The sequence below is a fragment of the Pangasianodon hypophthalmus genome, chromosome 27 (genome assembly GCF_027358585.1).
Source record: "Pangasianodon hypophthalmus isolate fPanHyp1 chromosome 27, fPanHyp1.pri, whole genome shotgun sequence".
Taxonomy (NCBI): Eukaryota; Metazoa; Chordata; class Actinopteri; order Siluriformes; family Pangasiidae; genus Pangasianodon; species Pangasianodon hypophthalmus.
The window spans coordinates 10,995,308-11,014,317 of record NC_069736.1 but is presented as its reverse complement, the minus strand read 5'-3'; the positions used below and the strand labels follow the sequence as shown (position 1 = coordinate 11,014,317).

General features: G+C 40.7%; 1 protein-coding gene across 5 annotated transcripts in view; it reads left to right on the top strand.

Annotated features, from left to right (window-relative positions):
* The window catches only part of mcc (MCC regulator of WNT signaling pathway), a 149,427-nt gene that overhangs the window by 27,603 nt on the left and 102,814 nt on the right, over positions 1-19,010 (top strand). For 4 of the 5 annotated variants that reach the window (XM_053230472.1, XM_053230471.1, XM_053230470.1 and 1 more), the window contains 3 exons: positions 6,342-6,481; positions 15,206-15,357; positions 17,245-17,408. In XM_053230472.1, coding sequence (XP_053086447.1) covers positions 15,336-15,357; positions 17,245-17,408 — 186 coding nt within the window. In that variant the 5' untranslated portion in view covers positions 6,342-6,481; positions 15,206-15,335. The remainder of the gene's footprint in view (positions 1-6,341; positions 6,482-15,205; positions 15,358-17,244; positions 17,409-19,010) is intronic. The other variant, XM_053230474.1, reaches the window with a different exon arrangement.

Genomic DNA, 19,010 nt, shown 5'->3' with positions numbered 1-19,010 from the left:
AACATGGGGGCCATCAGCCAATCACATTGCAGCATACACTTCACAGTTTTAGCATTAAAGTACCATCATGAAATTTTAATAGTATGTTCATCTATGGTTGCTTTAGTGTTTTATGCAACTTGGCAAGAACTATCTGCTTGCCAGCCACACCTTCCCAACCCCCAGATTGCTGCTTATGGCCATATTTATCTTCTTCTTCCTCTTTTCCACTAAAACTGATCGTGCAGACCAAACCACAGGTCCTACAGACATGAAACTTGGTCAGTACGTAGTACTCCCTCCTGCTACTCAGAAAAGAGAGATCAGCCTGATTAGCTTAATGGTGGCGCTATGGTGAAGCATTTTATATTTTGGTTTATAATTCAAATACTGTAATTCCTACAGTGAAAATTCTCTTTGTTACTTATTCCTTGGGGTCTTCTGCAAGAACTATTTTGTTCCACCTGCTTAAATTTTTTTTGCAAATTTGTATAATATGCATAAAATCACAAAATTTATCAAAAGAATTTTGATTATTCCAAATGGTTTGCCTGTAAAGGGCCAACGAATCTGATGGCAACGCCGCCAAACAGGAAGTGAGGCTGTATCTCAGCATTGACTTTGCGCACTGACACAAAACTTGGTAGGCATCTTCAGAACCATGACCTGAGGCTATGCAGTAAATTTCATGACAGCTCCCCTACTAGTCAAAAGTTACAACAACATGCTAACTACTCCTCTTCCAAATTTTGTCCAAACTTCACCAAATTTGGCCCACATCATCTTGACACCTGTCTGAAAAAAAGTCATCAAAGGATCTCTGATATTCAGTCCTTTCTCCCATAACGGATTGGCAAATACATTAAACTACAAATCGTTCTTGATTCCTTTTGCCTATAGTTATAGCTCTGCTTTTCTTTGATTGCTTATACAACAATTGTAACGCATCTGTGAATGTGCGGCTCACAGAGTCTGGGTGCTTGGCCCCCAGAAATGCTGCTTGCAGCTTTAATTATGATTATTGTTCTTTCTTCCATTAAAGCAAATTGTGCAGACAAACCATAGGTTGTAGAGACATGAAACTTGGCCAAATAGGTAGTACATCCTCCCACTATTCAGGCAAGTGAGATGGGACTGGTCAGCCTAATGGTGAAACATTTTGGTCCATATCTCAGATCTCTCTTTCCAGTTAAAACAATTTACTTTGCTACTGTGTTAAATAAGAATCTAGGATTATTTTTGCTGATTTCTATTAGGTTGGAGAGGGATGCTTATCTAGAAGCAGTGGTCTGTTTTAAGGTGTATATGGAGAAAAATAATTAAATAATTATTTATAACCTTAATGGCCCAATTCCTTAATGGCCCAAAGAGCCCAAAGGGGAGAACCCAGAACTGCCAGTGGCTGCTGGAGGTGCTGAACGCAGTCTTGGGTTTTGTGTCCAGGGCTAGGGCTGCCAGTAGCCTTTTGTAAGTTCGAGGGTCGAGATAAACCAGGCTCTCCCCAGGTGCTCCACCTGGTCATCCACCCGGGTGGATCCATCTTCTCCCTTTTGGACAAAGGTATGCCCTGGCGGTTTTGATTAAACATCAACATGGGCTGACAAGGCAGGAACAGGTTCAATCCACTTTTTAAGTAGGTTGATATGGTATAGTTGTGTGTTTTTCTTCTTACCTGGCTGTTGCAGGAGGTAGTTCACTGGGCCCACACATTTGAGGATTGTGTACGGGCTCTGCCAATGGGCCAAGAACTTGCAGTTTGCAATGGGCAGCAGGAGGAGCACCCGGTCGGGTTGGGCTGGCCGGTTGTAGTTCTGTTTCTGTTCCGCCTGCGCTTCCTCCATGTGTTTTATGATGGAGCTACCAGCTCAATCCGCTCTTGCATATTCTGGACATATTTGATCACGGACCGGAACCGGGATGGCTGCTTGTCCCATGCTTCCTTGGCCATGTCTAGTAGATCTTACAGTCTCCTCTCGAAAAGGAGCTTGAACGGGGTGAAGGCTGTGGATGCCTGTGGTGTTTCATGGACCGCAAACAGGACATAGGGCAGGAGGAGGTCCCAGTTCATCCCTTCTTCTTTTACCACCTGCTTCAGCATCCTCTTCAGTGTTTTGTTAAACCTTTCGACCAGGCCGTCTGTCCGTAGGTGGTAGACAGACGTCCTGATTTGCTTAACCTACAACAACCAACAGAGATCAGACATCAACTTGGAGACAAAGGGCCTTGATCAGTTACCTTGGTCAGTTAAGAGGTCCTTGGGGATTTGACGAGTTCCCTGGTGATGTTACATGAGGTGTCTTTCCAGAGTTGGACTGCCTCAGGGTACCGGGTGGCATAGTCTACAATGACTTGTATGTATTCATGGCCCTGAGCGGATTTTGGGAGCGGCCTATGAGGTCCATGTCCACCCTTTCGATGGGCACACCAATGATAGGAAGCAGAATGAACGGGGCAGGTGTGGGCTTCTTGGGGGAGGTGCGCTGGCACCGCTGGCAGAAGTTTTGTACTTCTACCTCCATACCTGGCCAGTGGAAGCGGTCCCTTAGTTTTTCTATGGTGTTGCGGGCCTCCAGATGGCCACACTCCCCTGGGTGCAAGTGGGTCAGGTGCATCAGCAGGTTGATTTTGGATCTGGTTCTGATTTCATGTTGTGGGCGGTTCTGCAGGGAACGCCAGCCAGTAAGTAGATGCCATAAGTAGAGGCACAGGTAGTTCCGGCACCAATCCGACTAATAATGGCCACTCATCTCTTTGGTTCCCAACCTGGACCTCAGCAGTGGGGAACTTCTGGACATACCCGTGTATGCAGGAGACCAAAGTAATGCTCCCACATGCCCTAACAGTCTGAGGTAGGACCGATGGGCAGACCAAGGTGACTGTGCTTCCCGAGTCAGCCACCTCTTGGTGGTGCCCATTCATGGAGGCCACATTGGTGGGGGAATAATCCACAGCACACCAGAATTTCTTCCCTCAGCACGTTGTACTTGGTGGCATCTCCCTGTGGGAGGGCATAGTAAGCCAACTGAGCTTCTCTCGAGAGGAAGGGTGCTATGACCTGGTTCCAGTCTCCCTTAGGCCAGCCTTCGTTGGTGGTGATCTGCTTGAAGGTGATATTGTTGAGAAGTGTGCAGCAGACTATTATCTATATTTAATCCAAATAGTAGTATCAAGGGTGTGTCCTGTTATATGTTTGACTGACCCCTACTTAGTCTAAAATAGACAAAAACAGTGTTCAGGGTTTTGCAGATTAGTAAAATGTATATTAAAATCTCCAACAATTACTGCTTTTTCTATTGAAACAACTAGGTTAGAGATAAAGTTTGCAAATTCCTGTAGAAATTCAGAACACAATCCATATCCAGATTTCTGCTTAACACCTAAAGTGTTATCATAAATAATTCCTGCTCCTCTGCTAGTTCATCTACAGCAAGCATGTTAGATTCAGATCGGATGTGCTGGCTATGCTTGTAAAATGATCTAATTTTATGTTAATTACATTATTAGAACAAACTTTCTGAGTATTTCTACATTTTTGTTCATCTCTTTGTGTTCCTATTGGCTTATGCTTCCAAGGTTATTGTCTTTACAAGAAGTTACTGTCTTTCTCTCTGAGAACAGGGCAGTTCTCTATGCTTTATCTCCAGCACTTGCAGTGATTGCGTTAACATGAGATGAATTGAAATCCCAGAGGCACTCAGTAGCTAATTCCACTGCTGCTAATTCAGCCATCTATCAGTATAGTGTGTGACAGTCTGCTGTAGAACACTATAGAACATTCGCTGATGTAATGTTGCAGGTGGCTGAAAGTTTGTTGGCAGTGCTGCATTAGGGTGTGATCTTATATTCTATTACTTAGTCACTTAGTCTGTATCAAGGCCTAACATGGTGAATTATTTAAAATTTAGCTACATGCCTTACAGTGTGGATGCTTTATTATGAACTGATGTATGCATGCATGGCTGCCTTGAGTTGTTTGTGTGTCTACTTTTGTGTTCTAATGAGAAATACTTCTCACTTTGTTTTTTTTTTCTTTGTCCTGCCTCGAGGTTTTGTTTCTGGAGTATTATTGCATCATTGATTCTCTCTCTCTCTCTCTCTCTCAGTGTTTGTGTGTGTGTTGCATGATGGCGGCAGGTTGCAGGTGAATGCCAGTGAACACCAGCCTGTTGCCTTTTTTCACAATTTAAGTAACCACACCTCTTGTAACTGTCATTGTTAATGTAGTAGGTGCTGTATGGGATTATGCATTGACAGAATATTTTAGAGATGCATTTGGAGATGCATGGTGTCATGATTAGGTCACTAGAGGAAATACATCTGTGGAAAATGTCTCACTCACCCATCACCACTTCAAACAGGCACTAAAATTGGTTGTCTATTGAGCACAGTTAATTTTCTTAAATTAATTTCATTAGTTGCTAAAGTGGATGTGCCAGTCTGTCAATGATGTTCAGTTAGCCTCCAGAGTGGAAGGTATTATTAAGAACATGCTCGCCAGGACAGATTTATTTCTAGAATGGTCAGCTCTGGAGGTGAAAAACACAAATTGTGCTGCCTTGTATTAAAGGAGAGGGGGACCGGTGGTACCACTCAAAAACTGACGCACCCCGTTTATTTACAAAAGCATTGCAACCAATGTGTGTACTCTTTCCAAGAAACGTACAGTCCCCTCCAAAAGTATTGGAACAAAAAGCCAATACTTTTGTTTTCGCTATAGGCTGAAGACATTTGGCTTTGAGATCAAAAGATGAATATGAGATCATAGACCAGAATTTGAGCCTTTTTTCCTTATAATTACATGTAGATGTGTTAAACAACTTAAAATATGGCACTTTTTGTTTGAACCTACCCATTTTTCAAATCAAATACATCGGAACATGACTGACAGGCGTTTCTTGTTGCCCTGGTGTGCCCTGTTATTGGTTGTTTTGATTGTTTAAACAATTAATAGGTCTGAATGTCTACTCTTGGTTTCGACTGTGAAGCATGCATTTGTTGTTAAAAAGGATAAACCAACATGAAGATCAGAGAGCTGTCTAGCAAGCTGTTTTGAAGCTGAGAAAAGAGGGAAAATTGATCAGAGCTATTGCATAAGCATTGGGCATAGCCAATACCACAATATGGAATGTCCTGAGGGGGCACGGTGGTTTAGTGGTTAGCACATTTGCCTTGTACCCCTGGGGTTGGAGGTTCAATTTCTGCCTCCCCCCTGTGCGTGAAGTTTCCAAGCTCTCCCTGTGCTTCAGTGGTTTCCTCTGGGTACTGTAGTTTCCTCCCCCAGTCTAAAGCAATGCGTTCTAGGCTGATTGGCATCTTTAAATTGTCCACAGTGTGTGTGCGCGATTGGGTTGGAACCCCAACCCCCGAGCATGCCCAGGACATTATTTTTCAATGTCTCACCCCTGGGACATTGAATGTAACATGGATTTACACCAGCACACAGATAGCCCACCTTCTGAACATGCTGAACAATGATGACAGAGCTGTTTGGGAATTGGCTCACTCTGCTCTATGTTTGGGCTTAAAGAGATGCAAGGTGCCATTGGCCAGGGAGGCAGATCCCCATCTTCCTTGGGTTTAGGAGGGAAACTGGACTGAATTGAAATTACAGGGGAAACTGGCATGTCTCCTCCGTGCTGACCAGTCTGTATCTCATTCATTCTTCAAGAACACTGCACTCAATGAGTACATTGAGTATGTTAGTCCTCCCCACCAGACTCTTTCATTCTAGGTTTCCAGCACTTAGCCTAATATATAAATTTTTCTGGATATATAATTAAAATTAAAATTTTAACTTTATCCCTGAGACGACAAAAGGAAGAAACCTTGAGAGGAACCAAACTCAAAAGGAAACCCATCCACTTCTGGGTGACACCGGATAGTGTGATTTATATATAATTTCTCTTCTATAATTGTATACAGTAGAGTCAAAAATTGTTAATTATGTTAACAGGAATGTAGATAATGAGCATCATTAGAGTTTCAACTTTAAGTCTATCATATCAAACTGAAATTATTAACTGTTCAATGATGGAGACTTGAGTGTAAACTATTCTTAGCAATTGCAGTCTTTACACTGTCTTTACATCCACAGCCATCTTTAGGTAGTCTGTATTGTACCATCCATAATAGGTGCAGACCATTGGTCTTTCTCTTTTTGGGCAGCCTAGGTCATTAGGGGGTTACAGCTGGTTTTGGTGCCCAAAAAGAGAGCTAAATGGCTAGCAAAATACTGTTCAGTGTCTGCTATTATTGCCAGCTATCACATATGCACCTTTGCACCTTTTGTTATTTATGTCCAGTATTACTGCTTTGTTGAGTGGATACAACTAAATTGTTAAAATATATTTGTGTGTGTGCAGTGTGAACAGTCTCATTTTCTGCGGGAACATGAGAAGGTGCAGGAGCAGTCACTGCACTATGAGGAGAGGATAACTGAGCTCCACAGCATCATCGCTGAACTCAATGAGAAGATCGGCTTGCTGCAGTGCACCACCATCAGGTCTGCTCTCATTAAAGGAATACTTCAGCATTTTTCAACCTGCTTTTTATATACTACACTGGTAGTGTGTGTGCAATTACCATAAAATAGGACTTAGGACATGTTTCTCTGGCTTTGAGCTGGATTACTTACATTTTATACATATGAATTGGTTATTATTGATATAATAGTTTGAATGCCTTCAGTTTAGAAGTTGAAAATAACATTTTCAAAATAACATAACATTTGCATTTTATCACAATTGAACTAAAACACATCAGACACATTGTTAACCAAAAAAAACTTTCATTACAAATTGCTAAGTATGTAGTTACTTGTCTGACCATTCAAAACAATTTAGTGTTAATATCATTAAAATGAGTGAAGTCCTACACAAACTTACTAACTAACTAGTTAATCTAAATAAGTTGGCTAGGATGCTGGAGCAGCCATCTAGTAAGACTGACTACTAGCCATTCCAGCATTATAAGAAAATGAGGTTCACATAAATGAAATCAGAGGTACAAGATGTACACTGTCCACAATAACTTTAATTAAAATTAAAGCCGCAAGCAGTATTTTCAGAGGTAAATCACCCAGACACAGTGAGCTACACATTGACAGATACACTACAATTATTGTCTAAGATATCAAAGGAAAGCAGAGCCATGACTTTAGGCAAAGGGATTCGAGAGTGATTTGTAGTTTCACTCATGATGTGTATGTTTTTGACCACGGACAGTGGTGGCATTCTCTGAATGTAGGAGGAAAGGTCTAGATGAACAAATGGGCAGCTGGCTGGTATTGCTGCTGCATCTGCCACTACTGCTGTGACCAGTGGTGTTGTCTGTTGCTACTTGGACCTGTGGTCGTGATTGCTACTGCTCTGACCTAATTTTTTTTTTTATTGCAGTTTAAAAATATCTAAGGTATTGTTGTTTTTTTCTCATCAGTCTGAGTTTAGACAGGTCTCAAAATGATGTCAGCCAAATTTGGTGAAGATTCCACAAAATTTGGAGGAGGAGTAGCAAAAGTGGAAGTTAGATGGAAGCATTTTTATTGTATTGTAAAGTTACAGTTATTGTAACTTTTGACCAGTAGGTGGCACGGAATCTGTTGCATAGCCTCAGGTCGTGGTCCTGAAGATGCCTACCAAGTTTGACAAAATTTATCCCTTGATAAATTTTGTGAGGATTACTCTGAAGATGATGTGTGCAAATTTGGTGATGATTGGGCAAAGTTTCTAGGAGGAGTAGGAGCAAAAAACAGTTTTTAACAAAATCCAAGATGGTTGACAGGAAGTACACTTGAATTTGGTGTGCGTTCACTTTAGTATACTCCAGGGAATTATAGGAGAAATTAACTATTAATTTATCCCAAAAATTGAAAGTTGTAACAGTTCTTGACCACAAGGTGACACAGTCACGAAACTTCTTAGGTACATTCAGGGCATGTTCCTGAAAACAATTATCAAGTTTCATGAGGATACATAGATACATTGCTGAGATACACTCTCACATCCTGTTTTTTGTATTTGCCAGTGCATTACAGGAGAACAGTTTTGAATATTAAAATTCCTTTGATCACTTTTGTTCAGACAGGTCTCAAGATGACATGAGCCAAATTTGGTGAAAATTGGACAAAATTTGGAGGAGGAGTAGCAAACATGGCGGTTAGATCGAAACATTTTTGGCATGTTATTGTAACTTTTGAGCAGCTCAACGCAGCTCTACACTTCAGTCACATCTTCATTGCTTCATTCAAATCCACTGTGGTGGAGTACAGAGGCAAAATTACCAAAATTGTGTCACCGTCCAAATACTTATGGACCTAACTGTAAATACATAGAGTCTCAAGCACATTTAGCTACTTATGAAAAGTAAGAGTTACCGAAAATAACTAACTAGCATGGTGCTAGGTAGATTTTGAATATTGATGACAAACTCTAGATGCCCTAAATTTGATACTTACCTACACAAATAAAATACAGCCATATCAATCAAGAGAATGAATATCTACATAATATACAGTGAGATATAAAGTACTTGGACAGTTACACAATTTTCGTAATTTTGCCTCTGTACACCACCACAATGGATTTGAAATGAAGCAATCAAAATGTGATAGACTTTCAGCTTTAATTCAAGGGGTTTAACAAAAATATTGCATTAACCATTTAGGAATTACATCCATTTTTGACATAGTCAAATTTTCACAAGCTCAAAAGTAAATGGACAAACTAATATAATTATAAATATAAGGATTATTTTTAATACTTGGATGCAAATCCTTTGCAGTGAATGACTGCCTGAAGTGTGGAACACATGGACATCACTGAATGCTGAGTTTTAGATGCTTTGCCAGGCCTTTACTGCAGCCGCCTTCAGTTTCTGCTTGTTTGTGTGTCTTTCTGCCTTCAGTTTTGTCTTCAGTAATTGAAAAGCATACTCAATTGGGTGAGGTGACTGATTCGACATTTAAGATCATTCCATTTCTTTGCCTTAAGAAGCTCTTGGGTTGCTTTCTCAGTATGATTTCTAAAGTAAAGTGAAGTGATGTGTAGCCAGGTATGGTGACCCATACTTGGAATTTGTGCTCCGCATTTAACCCATCCAAGTGCACACTCACAGTAGTGAACACACACACACACCCGGTGCAGTGGGCAGCCTTTTTTGCTGCGGCTCCTGGGGAGCAGTTGGGGGTTCGGTGCCTTGCTCAAGGGTCTCACCTCAGTCGTAGTATTGAGGGTGGGAGAGAGCGCTGGTCATTCACTCCCCCCACCTACAATCCCTGCCGGACCTGAGACTCGCACCCACGACCTTCAGGTTCACCTTTGGGTTACAAGTCCGAGACTCTAACCATTAGGCTGCAACTGCCCCCTGGGTTTGGGTTGTTATCCTTCTGTACTGTGAAGTTCCGTCCTATCAGTTTTGCAGCATTTGACTGAATCTGAGCAGAAAGTAGAGCTCTATGCACTTCAGTAGTCTTCTTGTTCCAGAACTAGGCAGGCTTTTTTTTTTTTAGATATTTTCTAGCAAAGTCTAATCTGGCCTTTCTGTTCTTGAGTGTTACCAGTGGTTTGCTTCTTGAGGTAAACTTGTATTTACATGTATGTGTTTACATTAATGAAGGCATCTCTTCATTAATACGGCACAGATCACAGATACGCCTACCTCCTCGGGAATGTTCTTGACTTGCCCAGATGTTGTGAAGGGATTTTTCTTCACCAAGGAAAGAATTCTGCGATAATCCACTTTAGTTGTCTTCAATGGTCTTCCAGGTCTTTTGGTGTTGCAGAGCTTGCCAGTGCGTTCCTTCTTTTTAAGAATGTACCAAATTGTTGATTTGGCCACTCCTAAAGTTTCTGCTCTCTCTGATAGGTCTGTTTTGTTTTTTCAGCATAATGACGGCCTCCTTCACTTGCTTTGACACCTCTTTAGACCTCCTTCAAGCATCAACTCCTTTTTGGCCTGCACATTGAGAATTCCCATGACCAGTTACCAAATGCAAATTCAACGCTTGGAATCAACTTCAGACATCTCCTAAATCATCTCCTAAATTTGACATGAAATAAACTAGTGTTTACTGTTTTGCTTATTGTATAGTTTATAGTATAGTATACTATTGTCTGTATTTATTGTATTTATTGAGTTTTGCAGTGTTACTTGCACTGTGACTCTGTCACTCTGTTATTTATCCTCTTGTCTGACAATGTTTCATTCAACTTAATGTCTGCCTGTGTTGAGAGGAAAGACAGTAAAGTCTACTTGACCTGATATTTTGCTGCACTGTTATCTGCCTCTATACTGCTTGCTCCTGGAGTACTATCTGCTGCTGACTACCTTTCTTTTTTGTGACTACATATTAAAGTTATCAGACAGTGTTTTGCTTCGTCAGTGGAGGAAGACTATTAAATGATCATTTTTACACTTAAATACACTATACTGTCAAAAGTATATGGATACCTGACTATCACACCCATGTGTGGGCCTTCCCCAAACTAATGCCACAAAGTTGTAAGCACACAATTGTCTTGAATGTCTTTTTATGCTGTAGCATTAAGAGTTCCCGTCAATTCAATTAAATTTTATTTGTACAGCACTTTTAACAATGGACATTGTCACAAAGCAGCTTTACAGAAATAAATGGATTAAAAAAAATATATTGTGAATATATCCCTAATGAGCAAGCCAGAGGCGACTGTGGCAAGGAAAAACTCACTGAGACAATATGAGGAAGAAACCTTGAGAGGAACCAGGCTCAAAAGGGAACCCATCCTCATCTGGGTGCAATGGATAGTGCAATTATAAATAAATGCCTTCTATTATTGAGTACTATATGGACAAATAGTGCAATTGTGCAACCAGTAAATTCATCACAGTTTTTGCAAGAAGTCCGGTTGGTTAAAATCTATCCACTGTCCACTGATGGGGTCCTGAGTACGAAGGTGCTCATGGCAACTGCAGCCCCAAAACCACTACAGCAATCGCAGTCCCAAGCCATTACAGTACAGCTCCCCATATGTGACCCCCAAGCCATCTCCACAGCCCCCAGGTGGTACTATCCCCAGCAATCCAGCGGTTCTTCAGGCCATCCATATGGGGCCACCCCCAGCAGCAGCAAGCGAACTCAACCAATGAGAGCTCCATCCAGAAGTAGGGCATCAGGATGGGTCAGGCAGGTCTGGGGAGCTCGGAGCTAAAACATTGTAATTGTTGATCTGATATTATTATATTATCATCTACAGGGTTAGTTATAAAACTGTCCGGTTTTAAATTAATAGTCTGAATTTTTTGCCTGATATTTTCAATTTTACCATTGAAAAAATTCATGAAGTCATCGCTGCTATATAATGATTGCGTGCATGTTTCTATTGTGGTCTTATTCCTAGTTAATTTTGCTACAGTATTAAATAAGAATCTAGGATTATTTCTGTTATCTTCAATTAGGGTGGAGAGATACATTGATCTAGCAGCACTAAGAGCTTTCCTATAGCTCAAAAGGCTCTCCTTCCATGTTATTTGAAATACTACCGATTTAGTTTGACACCATTTACGTTCTAGTTTTCGAGTGGTCTGTTTTAAAGTTCATGTGTGATCGCTATACCAGGGTGCTAGCTTTTTCTCCCTAATTATTTTTCTTTTAAGTGGAGCTACCTTATCTAGTGAGTTGCAGAATGTTGATTCTAAGAATTCAGTTGCCTGGTCAAGTTCTTTGGGATCAGACAGTGATCCAATCATGGTTGATAAATCTGGGAGATTACTGATAAAACTCTGTGCAGTTGTTGACGTGAAAGTACGTTTGACATGGTGACGTAGGTGCATATATTATAATTAAGACACATTTTAAATGAGATGAGGTAATGATCTGAGATAGCTTCAGACTGTGGAAGTGACTATATTTTCTATATTTAATCCAAATGTTAGTATTAAATCAAGAGTGTGAGCACCACTATGGGTGGGTCCTATTACATTCTGATTGACCCCTACTGAATCAAGAATGGACACATCTGCTGTTCCTAGGGGGTCATCTGGATTATCAGAATGAATATTAAAGTCTCCAACAATTAATGCTTTGTCTAAGGAAACAGTCAGGTTAGAGATGAAATCCGCAAATTCACATAGAAATTCCGAATATGACCCTGGGGGTCTGTAAATAATAATTACTGGAATCACCTGGGTAGACTTATTTTTAGTGGCTACATATGTCATGTTAGTATAAAGAACTTCAAACGTGTTGAATTTATGACTAGGTTTTTGTGTGACGCCTAGATTATCATTATACATGACTGCGACACCTCCTCCTTTGCCAGTTAGACGGGGCTGATGTATGTAACTGTACCTGGGAGGACTAGCTTCATTTAATGCTACAAACTCGTTTGGTTTAATCCATGTTTCTGTTAAACGCAGTACATCAAACTCCTGATCAGTAATGGTTTCATTAGCAATAAGCGCTTTAGACATAAGGGATCTAATATTCAACAGTCCTAGCTTCAGATCAATGGTGCTGGCTATGCATTCGGTTTGATTTAATTTTATGTTAATTAGGTTACTAAAACAAACTGTCTGAGTATGTCTATAATTTTGTTTAGCTCGGGGAACAGACACAGTCTCAATACGGTGGAACCTAAGTGACGACTCAGTGCAGCTAGCAGAGGGTTTAGCCTGCTTGTCTGTTCCCTGGCCTTGGCCATGGATTATCACCGATTAACTAGGCCTGTTCTGAGACTATGTGCTATGCTGCAAGAAATGAGAGCAGCACCTTCCCGAGTGGGATGGACTCTGTCCCGCCCTAACAGGCCAGCCTTGCCCTCAAAGATAGTCCAATTATCTATAAAGCCCACATTGTTTTCAGAGCACCACCTGGACATCCTGCAGTTCAGCGATCAAAATCTGCTGTAAGCTACATCGCCACGCAACATTGGGATGGGGCCAGAGCATATTACAGCATCGGACATCGCCTTCGCTAGTTTAAACACCTCTACAATGTTACTCTTATTAACCTCAGACTGACAAAGGTATATATCATTAGCTTCTGCATGAATAACTATTTTTGAGAATCTGTGCTTGCCTAAGACCCTAAGATTACCTGCTATGTCCGGCACCCTGGCTCCCAGTATACACCTAACTAGTGCTGCTGGTGCCCCTAAAGGCCTAGCTAATTTCACATGCCGCAAGATAGAGTCACCTATTACCAGAGCTCTTTCAGGTTTCTCAGCGGGTGCTTCACTGAGGAGAACAAACCTGTTGGACACGTGAAGCGGAGAGGAGTGGTGCTCCCGTGGGCGAGCCTCAGCGTTAACTTTGGCTTTGCGATTATGCCGCCGAGTCATTACCCATTCGCCCTGCTGTGAGGACTCTAATGCCAGAGTTGGGGGATTACTAACTCCGCCTAAGGCATCCAGACTTTCCCCTACAGAAACTACGCTGCTCTCATTCTCACTAACTCTCTCTAAAGTCTGGATGTGCACCTCTAATGCTGCAATTTTCTCCATCAGAGACCTAACTAACATGCAGTGGAATGATTCTTGTAGCGTGGGTGATAAACAAGCCATTTTGAAGTTGAGAAAATAGGGAAAATCGATCAGAGCCATTGCACATAGCATTGCAGCCATTGGGCATAGCCAATACAACAATGTGGAATGTCCTGAAAAAGAAAGAAACCACTAGAGTACTAACAACCAGATTCAAAACGCACAGCTAACATAACCAAGAATTTCATCAGGGGAAAAAAGTGGAAGGTTTCAAACTGGCCAAGTCAATCACCAGACCTTAACCAAATTGAGCTTGCATTTCACCTCCTGGAAACTGAAGGGAGAAACCAAGCAAGGGATATGCAACCAAATATTAAGTGTTTTTTTTTTTTTTTTTTTTAAAAAAAAACAAACTTTAATTTACTTTAAGATCTGTTCCAATACTTTTGCCCACCTAAAAAATTGGGTGCCATGTTCTAAATTGTTTAATACATCTAGATGTAAATATCGATGAATATCAATGTAAATATTAAGGAATCTAACACAGCACCAAGTAACAGCTCAGCCCCTTTCTTTACTTGAGTGACGGGAACATATGGCCTTAAATCTGATGATACAATCACAAAATCGATTATTGACTTCTGGTCCAAGGTTCCCTGGTGCCAAATACACTTAGGAGTAACCTTGTGCTCAAAGTGGTTGTTTTTGACAATCCATGGCTTGCATAAAAGTCTAATGTCATTTCATCACTTGGATTGGATTCATATCCAGGAGGCCATCCTTCCAATCACTCCCCTCCAAGTATCTCCAGAGGAAGTTACCCAGGGTCACTATGGAGTCATTAAGAGGTGCTCTCTCATGCACCAGCTCAGCTTCTCCAAGAATGCTGAATACTCCATACTGCTATTTGGTGTATATACACAAACAACATTCAGAGTTTTCCTTCCTGAGACTCGATATCTCATAGAGGTATTCTTTTTGTCCACTGCGACAAGTAAAATGCACAAGCCCCTTCACCACAACAAAGTCTCAATTTATATCTGTATTCCAACTTTGGCTGAGTAGTTTTACTGTTGGAATGTCATAAGGCTTTAATATGGCTGAACTAATTAATTAACTTACCTGCGGTCTAAGTTAGTATGAGAACAAAAGAAATCTGTACAAAAGTAGATGGATTTTTTTTTGTGGATTAAACTATTTTGCTTTCGACTTCAGGCAAGAATGTAATGCAATACCAGTCTAAGTATTTGACATAATTTTTTTGGGAGGCAACATATTGGTAACATCAGGTACCCCGACACATATATTATGAATATATTTGCAAGTAGGCATGTGAAATAAAGTCAAATTAATTTCCTTTGATAGTGTGTTTCTCTCTCACTTGCTTTCTGTCCCCCTCCATGCTTCTACGTGCCTGTTAGTCCCAGTGAAGGAGGGGTGGCCTGTATGCCCCTCAGCCATTGTGAATGACGCAGTTCTGTGTGCCTGAAAGTCATTATGAAGGAGGCACAAACTGTTTGCACTACACTGAATCACACTGTTTTGTACTGAATTGTGGGCTGCTTTAAATATATATTCCACACATCAGAACACACATCACATATCTTTTCAAAAGACATAGACTAGTCTAATAGACAACCAAAAGAAGACAAACTATTTTTTAATCTCTCTTATTGCAATAATGCTCCATTTGTCATTTTGTTAATCTTGTTTAATACATCACATTTTAACACTGACCTTATTACCTCTCTCTCGCTCTCTCTCTCTCTCAGAGAAGAAGATGAGTTTTCAGAGTTGCGCTCCGAGCTCAGCCATAGCCAACAGGAAGCCAATGATGATGAGCACAGTGTGGACCAGTACCCCGACCAAGCATCTCATGTGTCATTTCCTGAAAACCAGTCAATGCTGGTCACTGCAGACATGGGTAAGGAGTCTCAACAAGGATACATGCATGGAGTTACCGATTCTTGGATCCTAAGATGCAGTTATGGTAATTACATTGTAAAGATAGTCTGTTTGGAAAATTATTATTTTTACAATATCATCAATATGAGTTTGCTTTTAAGAGAGTCCTAACCCAGAGAGTTTATTATATCGCTATCCTTAAAAACAGTGAATACTCAAGGGAGATATTACCTCTGATTGTCATTAGCACATATTAGTTGCCCTTTTTTTTTTTTTTTTTCCCCAGCTCTGAGTCAGTAGGACAACCAATCCAGCATTTATCAGTTTTCTTATATTATCTTTCTTTCCTTGCTGTAGGACTGTAATAAGTTCAGTGTTGGCTAAAGGAAGCAGAGTGATTTATAGCAGTGTCCATTAAACTGTAATAGATCTGAGCCTTTTTCAGTAAGTGTGGTTTGTCTGTGTGCACACATACATTTTTAATGCTTTTTTCTAACCACTGGTAGATTCATTCATACATGATTTCTTTCTATCACGCTTTGTGTCAAATTCTCAACCTTTTTGTAATCTTTTTCAGCTCTCAAGACATTTTTTTGGTTTCCGGTTCAATTGAGCTGAATATATACATCTGTCAGCAGATAGGAAGGAGCCATTTATATTCAGGGTTTAGACTGGGGTTATAGAGTGGGGTTGCAGTCACACCATTTCTTATTATTTCTTTAGTATGGAGCAGAATGAAATCTAACTGAATCCATTAGAATTATTCATGAGATCAGATGAAGTATAATATAAGAAACTATGTAGTGCAGTATATGCTGTTTTGAAAAGACTTATGCTAGTAGGCTAAAAGTTGAAGATGGAATCTTAAACATTCTCTTTTTTAGCCTTTACATATATCTATTATAAAAATTTAAACGTATTTGAAAAATGAAATTTCTCCTGAAAGCTCTATCACACATCTCTATCACACTGGGTTGCACAGAGTAGTCAAATAATACTTTAACTAGTCGCCGCTGTGGGGATCTCAACTAGTCGAGTGGTGGAAAACATAAGGCAGACACTAAAAAAAACAGCTAAATAAACTTTGTTAGTCTGAAAATATTTCAGACTAGATGAAGAAATGCTCCAGTCAACTGCATGTGACTATGATTTTTTTTTATTATTTTGCTTTAATGGACCATTATCTTGTGAATAGAGTAACCCCATAATAGGCAGGCAGGAATTGACAAGAATGATTTTTGACCAAAAAGAAACAGCGAACACCAAGAGAAGAGAAAGAAGTAGTCTGGTCTAAAGGCCATTGCCCCCAGCACAGAACAGCCTTACAAAAATTTAAAATCTATGACATAACACTGCCACCTCACTGTGGTCTTTCAGATGTGTAAATTTTTTGATGATGGCTTTATTTGAAATCAGACATTACAAATTTTTTAGCAGTTGGTGCAATTATGATCATTTCTCGTTGCTTCTAATTGCACTCCAAAGACACATTAACAATGTAGCTAGTTACATAACTAGCTAGATAGTAGTACAGGTTAAACTTGCTAATTGAAGGCTTTCTAATCTGAAATCTGTGGAGTGTTTGTTTTTTTTTTTTAACTTTTTGTTAACTTACTCTTTTCAATACAGCAGCTGTGTTTCCTTTTGCTATTGTCAGTGTTTGAGACAAACACAGAAGTAATATCATTAACTCTCCTGTCCATTGCCCCACCCCCCACTCATAAACAAAACTTTCATAAAGCAAGCATGGGGCAGCATGATTCCTGCCCCAGTGAAGCTTTATTAGTGCTTGTTGGAGTTCTCATTTTTTAACCACTAGGTGCAATAATGACTTACATTTGTTGTGTGAGATTAACATTTCCACAATATGTTGAATCCTCTGAGCCATGTCCTCTTTTCTCATTAGATAACTGCAGTGATCTAAATTCAGAGTTGCAACGAGTGCTGATGGGCCTCGAGAGTGTGGTATGTGGCCGCAAGAAGAGCGCCTGCAGCCTCTCAGTGGCTGAGGTGGACAGACACATTGAGCAGCTCACCACAGCCAGCCAGCACTGTGACCTCGCCATTAAGGTACAGCAGAATTCTGGGAATCTGGTAGATTTTAATTTTTCTCAGTAAAAGCTAGGTCAGTTACAACACATGGTTGTAATTGTTAAACTGGTGAACTATGATTATTGGACTTTATTTTGGTGGTATAATTTGTTTTTAATTAGTCATTTGTCCCTTCTGCAATGTACAGATCAGGTTTGGTAGCACGCAGCAGACCCTTCAGGTCCACAAATATGGTGCATGTTAGATGTAGTCAACACCAATAGGGAAACTTTTACCAGAGATGTGCATCAGAAACACTGGTGAACTATCATTGCCAACTTTTGCTGAACATTGGAAAATAAAGCTCAGGAGGAATAAATGATGGACTGTGGGAAGAGCTACACAACCTCAGGCTGCTACGCGAATCAGGCCCTGGGACCGCAGTATTGTCTGATGCTGCTGGGCGGGATAGAGGGTGACAGAAATGATGTGTGAGGCAGCAGAAGCGCGGTAAGCGAGCCGGCATCCATGCTAGGCTAAAGGCTAACCCTAGCCACCCAGCTCTACAGTCCATTCTCCTCTCCAATGTTTGCTCCCTCAACAATTCAATTCGATTTTATTTGTATAGCGCTTTTAACAATGGACAATTCAATTCAATTAGGAAAACCTCCTAAATAAATAGGAGTAAACTATTATTTAGGAAATGGTACACTGTTATTTAGGAAAACCTCCCTAAGACGATATGAGGAAGAAACCTTGAGAGGAACCAGACTCAAAAGGGAACTCATCCTCATCTGGGTGCTAGCGGATAGTGCAGTTATAAATAATTCCCTTCTATAACTGTGTACTATATGGACAAATAGTGCAATTATGCAACCAGTATATTCATCACAGTTTTCACAAGAAATCCGGTTTGTTAAACCTAACCACTGTCCACTGCTGGAGTCCTGAGTACAAAGCTGACAATAAAGTGGACTTACTCAGACTACAGCTGACTATCCAGCGTGAAGTCAGAGACTGTTGTGTTTTTGTTTTTACGGAAGCATGGCTCAACGACAGCACTCCGGACGCAACCGTTCAGCTAACCGCACATCACGCTGACAGTAAATCAGCACTGTTTGGTAAGACTCGCAGCAGTGGTCTGTGTGTTTACACAAACAACAATTGGTGCAGGAATGCTGTTGTGGTTTCAAGCTACTGTTTGTTGCTGGTTTAGTTTATAACCATGAAGTGCTGGCCATAATACCTGCCCAGAAAGTTTACCATCGTGCTCATTGTTGCAGTGTAAATTTCACCTGGCGCTAACGCAAGGGAAACGCTAAGTGAACTCTATGGGACTGTCAGTAACTTACAGACAGCTTACCCCGACTGATTTTTTATCGTCACTGGAGACTTCAACCATGCAAATCTGAAATCAGTGCTGGCAAAACTGCGCACTGCGCCACTGCGCAATCTGTTTTACAAACACTTTAGAAGTTGTTCACACGGATATTTTCACGGTGCTTACAAGGCGGGATCCCGCCTCCACCTCGGCTGCTCGGACCAGATCTCTGTTATGCTAATTCCAGCATACAGACCACTCCTGAAATGTCCCAAACGGTTCTGAAACAGGAGAGAACAGGAGAAGACCATCAACACACC